This window comes from Agrilus planipennis, unplaced genomic scaffold (assembly GCF_000699045.2).
Source record: "Agrilus planipennis isolate EAB-ADULT unplaced genomic scaffold, Apla_2.0 scaffold181, whole genome shotgun sequence".
NCBI classification, from domain to species: Eukaryota; Metazoa; Arthropoda; class Insecta; order Coleoptera; family Buprestidae; genus Agrilus; species Agrilus planipennis.
Window position 1 is genome coordinate 295,323 of NW_020438858.1, and position 8,830 is coordinate 304,152.

Consider the following 8,830-nt stretch of genomic DNA (forward strand, 5'->3'; position numbering starts at 1 on the left):
AAAAGTAATATTTTCCTTACATTACTGTAAAAAAATAAAATTATTGTTGGGTATCTCTAGCATAAATTTTATGTTGTGCCAATTTATTAACTGCATTCTATATGAAGTAGCTGTTTTGTATTTTGTTTTTTTGAAAATTTTATTCATATTAAAAAGACAAAGTGCATAATAACTTAATGTTAATATTTAGAAATCAAAGCCAATCAGAATTAAAAAATAAATTAATGTCATAACAAAATCTATATTTTTGCCTATAACATATCAGGTTTCCTAAGGGTTGATTGTTAATTAATTATTCTTACTAGGTACCTACGTAAGGGAAGAAACGGAAATTTAATATAGTCCATGCATGTAATTCTTCTTAGTGTTCTGTTTTTGCCAAATAAAAGGAATTATTAATTATATTAGTTCAGGCATATAAGGAAACTTATTTTATTTCGCATTTGATAATTAGTTGATAGAATTATTATTCTTTATTGAATGCTTCTAATAGTATCCACCCAACGAGTACGAATTTGTTATGGTTTGTCACCCCTCTTAAAAAACGATTCAATTTAAATTCTTTTCGTCTTTCAAAGGGTTCTTATTTGACGTGCAATCATATATGTATTGCACGAGTAGTTCTTGACATTTGAATTTATAGCAATCAAATATACAATGAAATTTAATTACAAAATTGTACAGTAATTAGTTATGCAATATCTCCATTTCTGCTCTTTATTATTTTTTTTACTTTATGGATTCGATTCATTAAAAAACAATTAAATTAGTACCTATACGATTTATCGCTTTAAAACTTTTGGAACGATTCTTTGTAAACTTTACCAGTATGCAGGGGTTGCATCTAAAGTAACTCTATTTTTGATAATTTAAATATACTTTACGTATAAAAACCGAATTCAAAACTTTGCTTATAGATATGTCCAAATTTAAACTAATGAGTTAAAAAGTGTAACCAGCATCTAATTTACCACTCTTAGAGGTACAATATTTATTTTAATTTGATAGAGTCTATCTATTAACAAAGAATCATTAAAATCGATTCACAGTTGGCAAAGACAATTCATAGGTACATACACACAAAAAATACAGTCGAATTAAAAATTTTATTTTTTTTTAATCAGTTGAAAACTTAATGAACGCATTTTATCTACTTTTGCTTCATGTTATTTAGTCACATGAAATAACAAAAACATATTGTATCAATTTAGGGGGCATCCATTAATTACGTGAGCTCTTTTTCGGACATTTTAGACTCCTCCCCCCCTTAGGTGAGATTTAGTGAGATTTGCCAGGACCCCCCTCCCCTTACGTGAGATTGATGTTAAAAAGATTTTAAACTTAATTTATTTTTATTATTCGGGAAAATAATAAATCGTTCAGGTGTACTATAGTTAATTTATTTAAATTAAATAAAATTCAAAGTAAAAACAGATTACAACAATACTTTTTTTTTGATTTTTACTCAATCCATGGAGACTCGTACTTTTTCGATCGAAATAATTGGACTGAATATCCGAACCATTTTTTCCTTTTTTTTCATATTACTCTGGTACTACATGATATTAATAGCCATGAAATTTATTTTAGCAGACAAAATGAACACTCAAAATATTTTTTTTTTAATATCTCTAATATTTTATTTTTTTTGAAGTTGACGTGAGATTTTCGATTATCCCCCCTCAGTTTAAATGAGATTTGGTGAGATTTCGTTGGCCCCCCCCCTATTCTGAGCTCACGTAATTAATGGATGCCCCCTTATGAATACCTACTCTAAGAAGATGTGCAATATGTAAAGCCTTGAGTTGGATCCTGTTGATTTATGGTTAACGAAAAATTAATTTTTTTTATAATTTCCTACTTATTGTGGCAAATTTTTCCGGTAATATAAAATTCGAAGTTTCTATACCTATAGTGGTAGATGAATATAAACCATGGACATTTCGAAATTACCCAAGGGACTTCTCAAAATGAAATGGACTTGTTTTTCTGTAAACAATCGTAATTATTTTTGGGTAACTTTGAAATTGCAATGAATGGATGGCTTTTCACTTAATAGGCCGGTGCACTTACTGGACAATGGTCAGTTTGCATAACAAGCTCCTGCCCCTCGTTTATAACTCAAGACAAACAAAAATTTGCCTCGCATCTGGCTTCACTTTACGCATCGTAAATTTCAACTTTTACGTGAACGTTACATAATTACGCCAGTTTCAATTCTAACATTATATTCTCGATTTATATCCATACAATTTATGATTTTAGAACTGCCTAACACATTATAACTTAATTTAATATGCACTGCTTATAAACAGTATTCTTTGTACGTTTGCTACTACCCCCGGCTAATTACTCATTACAAATAACTGATTGAGAGTAATATTGTTGTGGCTTCACTATTAAAACAAAATAAGAATTAGTTAAATGCGAGCTGTATCAATTACGATAATAATATAATAAATGCCAATGTTTTTGTTAAGTTGCAATAAATTTTTCAAAAGTTATTAAATGTATATGCTGTTGTCGACACAAAAGTATTTTAATGAAACTATCGGGACAATAAAACTTTTGTGTCAATTTTTTACCAATTATTGTATGCAGAAAAATTAATAAAAATATTTTTTTAATTTTATTTCATGGTAATTTTGTAATCTTCGGGAATAAATGTATTTTTTTTTAATTTATATATTAAATATACATGTATTACATGTAAAATGGGCATTTATGTACAAAGTGTATGTATGTATTATATACTCATCAGTAGTATATGAAAATGCACAGTATACAAGTAGCAGTCTGTAGTAGTAGGGGTGAAAGCTTTATCTATCACTTGTGGCCGAACTCATGAGAGTCAAACTTCCTAGCAATTCCCACGTTCAAATACACCCTAACTGCTTGTATAATTATTACAAAACCCCTTATGCGAGATATTTATTTTTATTAACCTTCACGTGAGTTGCTGTTAACAGGTATTATTCAGACACGTACTTAAATTACCTCCTATTTAATTGGTACTTAACGTCAATTTTTTATTAATGCTTTAATTATACATGAAATTTGATAATTGTGAATTTAGAAATTCGTGAAAATACAATGAAGAAAATAAGCGGAAATGCATGATTCAGTGTGCGATATTTTCAACGAAGCAAAATAAAGTATATTTTTTAAAAATTTACTCAATAATTGCATTTTCTCGTGTTACCGTTATTTTAGAAATCGTAACAAAACTAATAAGCATTTACATATTTTAAGGAAACTGGTTTCGCGAACAATTGGGGTTGCAAAACTGAGTCCAGCTGCTGGTTTTGTTTTGCATAATCTTCTAGCGTAATTTAGTCCGGCATGAGTTCATTTTTAAAATAAAACGATAAAGTTTATGAATATTATAACAAATAACAAATATTACTGCTATACATGTATGTACGGTAAATAAAACCAATTTTACAATAGAATAAAAAAATATTTAATTTGGATCACAATTTATTTATTTGTATATTTAATTGTATATTTATGAGATCGTTGAAGGCACACAGTATATTTCTTACAGCTACATAATAATAAATTAAATATGAAATACTCTTTTAAGGTACAAAAATGACTACACATTAAAGCAATTATTCACAATTTAAAAATAAATTGTATATTCAGCTCTCAAAGATTACAGTTTTTCCTTTTTATTTAATCTTTTAAAACTATTGGACTATTGTTAATAGCCCTTTGAAAGCTCATGACTAGTTTTTCTACATTTTTTTAAAAATGTAGCACAATTTATTATTAATAAGCTACTTCAGCTCCCCATGGCCTGTAGGGTTTCATACCCTGAGTATTGGGATTACTTTGATTGTAATTTTGATGATGACTCGTAGTAGGTGGTACTGCAAAGGAATTAGGTGGATATTGGTGTGGACTATAAGGTAACGATGATGTACTTGGTGTGGTCAGAGGGGTAAGGACAGTTGTTGAATGCGTTAATCTTGAAGGAGGTTCTAACATGGAAGAAACGGTAGTTTGAGAACACGACGTCGGTAAGTCAAAATGAGATAATTCGTGCATCGTTTGCGAATGAAGACTAGAAGTTGGCTGATGATGAGACGTGATGTTACTTGGATTAGTAGCTGTGGCAGTAGGTGGTAACGGATTTAATGGAGGATATTGAGTAGTTCCATATGTCCATGGAGAAGTAGCCGCTGCAGCAGCCTGTTTGGAAGCTAGCTCGCGTTGCGCAGCGCAACATTGAAGATGAGACGTTAATCTTAATCTTAATGGATTTTGGACATCGAGTCCTTCTATTCTTTCAAGATACCTGATCACTTCTGCCACACATTCTCGGAAACCCATTCCATGGTAGTCCATAGCATATTTGTGAGGATCATATGCCAAGGCATCTAAACCTGATCGTGAAACAATTTTTATTGCTCCAACTATTCTTACTGGATATAACTTGTGATTTATGTTGGACCAAAGTCTAGTATCTCCAACAATAATCGACAAGCCCATAAGTAGCATAATTGCATGTTACAAAGAATTAATTACCTTTAGCATGTAGCATCTTCAGATGGTCTACGGTCATTTGTAGGATTTCCGCTTTTTCCAGTTTAGCTGAACCTTGTTTTTCGAATGCGCTAGGAACTAGCCGTTTTAATTCCGATAAAGATGTGTTTATTCTATCACGACGTTTCTTTTCTATTACACCTCTTCGTTTTTTTCTCGATAGCATCTGGCAACTATCGGCATCCGCCGGGGATGTACATCTATTAAGATTCACAGGCTTTAGAAAGTATAAAAGGTGCGCGATGTTTTATTAAATAAAAAGCAAGTGAATGAAGAAATAATGATTTGCAACAAATATCTGAGAAGTTATAAATTTAAATTACAAAATTTGCATATGCAATAAAAAAAGTTTGACAAAAAGTTTTATGTGAAAATATCTAGTAAATTACTAGTAAAAAAACTTACTGGTCTTTTGAAGAACCTTCTGAAAATGCGTCGCAGTCTTCACTTTCTGATAGAGGTCTCTTGGACGATCTGGTTGTTGTAGATGCCCAAGAAGAAGGCGAAGGATTATTGGAAGGTGTTCCTGAGACAGGATAGCCCCAATGAAGTGGTGCATTGTGAGACAGGGAATGGTCCATGAAGTCTTAAAGCACTGTCCACTAACACTTGCTAGACATAAGATTACAGATATCGGAACTAGTCGCGTGTCAGACGTTTGTCGTAACGTGCTACCACCACGTGTACGATGTTCTTGCGCGTGTGTTGTTAACATTCGGTTTGTCTTGCCCTGTTGATTTGGCCGCCGTCACGACGTCGTTCTAGCACGTTTTCACCCCACTCCCATCCCTACTCGACAAATAAGGGACGCACGTGCCTTCGTCCTATGCCACCACTCCATCCTTTTCTTACTGATGGGACTTTCCCCTTTTTCCAAACTTTTGTCGTCACTGACTTAACAATTCGTCACCTGTAATTTCCTTTTCCCACGCTCAACGAAACATTAGGAGAAAGTAAAGTAAAAAAAATGCAAAAGTCTTTTTGAGAATGTTGCTAAAAGCGTTAGTAGTTTTTATGAGTATTTGATTTTTAAACAAATCTTATCATTTGACTACTTGAAACCTTCAGAAGAAAAGAACGTAATTGCAGAAACAAGTGTTTTTATTCAATGAGTTAAAAACAATATTTGATTAAGTTCCGATCAACCAATATATGTACATATTTTATAATGTTCATGTTTATTTATTGTTAGATATATTTAGTAAATGATATATGCAATTGAAAAGTTAATTTAAAATGGAATTGTTTTTTCCGCATTAGTTTTGTAAATTCGAGGCCATTCAGTCAACCCTAGTAGTAATAATTGTTGCTCGATAAGAATAGGGGGTTGATCGTGAGAACGAACGTTCATATCTCGTCACACGTCGGGCATGATGCCGTGCGATCAAATAAACCCATTGAGCAATAATACCAAGAACTCCCTCGTACCTTTCGAATTCGGCAAATCTGAATTTATACATTTTCTACTTATTTTCATACAAAGTGTTTTGAAAATATTCCCAAAGAAACATGCGAGTCATCTCACGGTATACCTGTTATTACATAAGTATTACATGCATCATCAGATTATCAACCTTTTTTTCTCACAATATGTATTAATCATGTTTATAACTTCTTTTAGAGTAGATCCGTTTTTTTATTTCTTGTAAATAATAATAATANATTTCCTGTTGCCGAATTATTAATGGCCTTGATGTAAAATATACGATAAAAAACGTTAAACCACAGGATAAATAAGTTATTTACACTTGAATTTATCTGATCTGTCGAATTTAGTTATTAAAAAGTTGAAGCATTTATAAAATTAATAGGTAACATCCTAAAATCTGCAGTTATTTTGTACTTTTATGTACTATGTTATCTTTTGGTTTTCTTTAAGTATCTAAATACCTACAGCAACCGTTGAGATAAAATTGATAAACACCTTTCGTTGGCATGAGAGTGGGAAATTTTCATTTTAATTTGATAATTCAAAATCACAGCTAGTTTCTTCATTATTGTGCTAACGAAAGATGCATGCCATTTTTACAAAGGTTTTATAACTAAAACATTATTTTTTTTCATTGGCATGCTATTTGAAAGGCAGATTTTTTTAAAAATACGATGCAAATTAAAAAGATACAAATATAACATTAATTTATATCAGCAGTGTTTAGTAATAAGAAATCATAATTATTTCCTGAGACTGCTTATGTACCAAATAAATTTAAATAGGCTATTAAAATATAAACAATTAGTTGCTTACAAATTTCGACTCACACTATAACTACAGCGCACTCATTTAATTTTGCGTGATGGTACGATGATCTCGAATTTGATAAATTTTATTGTATTGTATTGGATTGTATGCCTATTACTTGCTCATTATATAACATAACATTAAATAAATCACGTCAAACTAAATTATTGGGCCTTTTTCTTTTTTTATATGAACTTTAAATATCTACAACAAGGAAATCAACCGAATAAGTTAATTTTTCAATTTAATTTTGTAAACTGATCTCTGCTTTTAAATATTTAATCTACACCCCTTATAGGAATACTAAAGAAAGAGGGCTGCAACTGTTATAACTAAAACTGTCTACTTTTTCTACCGCGCTTCCACACCATTTTAAAATTTCCGCCAGCTTCGAGCGTCAGGCCTGTACATAATAGTAAAATATAATACAAATTTAAGAAGCTGTTTATCTTTTGTATAGGCAACCCACTGTACACTAGAAAATTCTCATCATCGATACAGCTAATTCCTTTATTAAATAGTCCGTTCTCTAAAAGACGGATTAAAATATTTACTGGTTAATTACGATTACCTATCACATTTTTATTATTTTAATTGCTCATAATAATTTTTATACATTTTGGTACTATCAGCTCGTTTAATAAGGGAGAAATTAATTTTAAATTTAAGGAAAAGATAAAAAATAATCGTACCTTTCCAATGCACTGTGGGTCAAATGGAAAGAGCAACTATAGAATCAAAATTTGTAATATCCACTTTCATAGTCAAACACCCAAAAAACAGAGAAAATTCCGTAGGCAAATAATTCAACGTACTAAAACAATTAAATTTTATGAAAATACATATATCCTAAGTGTATATGTACCCACGCTAACAAATTTTAAACCATCACATATTAAACATTCTTTAAATTCATTGGACTAGAGTAAGAGTAAGTATTGATTATAAGTATGAAATGAAATATCCATCCCACAGGGTATTAAATAGTCAATACATACATTAATTGGTCATTATGTTAACTACTTACTAGTGAGATTAGTTTATGTTACTTATTTTATTACTTGCATTTAAATACTAACCACTAAAGGAAATTGTCCATACAGATTTAAATAGTGACCAGTTAAACACAAGCTCCTTCCTTTATTACTGAAGGACATATAGAATGAGTTCTTTTTTCCATGATGCTAGATTTTAAATAGCTAGTAAAATTTCTTTTCTGAATAAAAAATTTACCAAAACGAAAAAAAAGGAAAATTAACAATTCTAGAGCTTCACCTTTTGTTCCAATTATTTCATCTGAGAATAATCTTCAAACTAAGGATTTCAGGAAATAAATTACCGATTTAGAGGCATGTCTAGTTTGTTTATCTTTCTTTCAATATCAAAAAGGTATCATTGTAAAAATTTTATAGTAAAATTATTAACTAATTCAAAGCAAGCAAAACAGAATATTACCCTTAACAGATATTTTTTAACAAAACTTAACTGACACAATAAACCGCACTTAAGTCATTCCAAAGTTACATTAACAAATATTATTAAACGACACATTTTGGAAATTAAGTTCGCAAAATAAATCTAAGAAATAAATTGACCGTATAGAAAAATGCTCTAGTCTAATATAATAATAGGATAAAACGTATACTAGCATATTCATAATCACGAACTCACAATCCGTACATTACGAACTCACTGAACTGACCAATCGGAAGCCACCATACCACCATTCCGCCATGTCACAATGACCCAAAGATGTAATGATGTAACTGTTAAGTAGTGGCTAAATTATAGTTAAACAGTGTAATCATAATTTCCTTTTTATATATTTGGTTCATTAAACTTAATGTAGAGATTTAAAAATACTTTAAACCGATGAATATAACATAAAATTTAAATATGTGTATTTATATTCAAGCTTGTAAAATTTATCCGAAACTTAAAGCTTTTGTTCGAGGATGCATTTGCGTCTATGATTCTTTTTAAAATTCACATAAAGAGGTTAGTTTTAAAAATTGTTATTTTTGTAACAAATATTTTAAA

At 30.4% G+C, this 8,830-nt stretch overlaps 1 protein-coding gene across 1 annotated transcript; it reads right to left on the reverse strand.

Moving 5' to 3' along the window:
- Window positions 1-3,463: 3,463 nt before the first annotated feature.
- LOC108739295 (hairy/enhancer-of-split related with YRPW motif protein) lies at window positions 3,464-6,201 on the reverse strand. Its single transcript, XM_018473137.2, has 3 exons — window positions 4,957-6,201; window positions 4,534-4,751; window positions 3,464-4,391 (listed from the first exon to the last, which is right to left on the reverse strand). The coding sequence occupies exons 1-3, from the start codon at window positions 5,130-5,132 to the stop codon at window positions 3,775-3,777; spliced, it is 1,011 nt and encodes a 336-aa protein (XP_018328639.1). The 5' UTR covers window positions 5,133-6,201; the 3' UTR covers window positions 3,464-3,774.
- Between the last annotated feature and the right edge of the window lie 2,629 nt (window positions 6,202-8,830).

What these genes read in the sequence shown, in the direction of transcription:
- LOC108739295 (XM_018473137.2), bottom strand. Translation starts at nt 5,132, where the DNA reads ATGGACCATTCCCTGTCTCACAATGCACCACTTCATTGGGGCTATCCT. An exon ending in GAAGGTTCTTCAAAAGACCA is followed by an intron (nt 4,752 to 4,956) that starts GTAAGTTTTTTT and finishes GAATCTTAATAG; the next exon opens with ATGTACATCCCCGGCGGATG. An exon ending in GAAGATGCTACATGCTAAAG is followed by an intron (nt 4,392 to 4,533) that starts GTAATTAATTCT and finishes TTTCACGATCAG; the next exon opens with GTTTAGATGCCTTGGCATAT.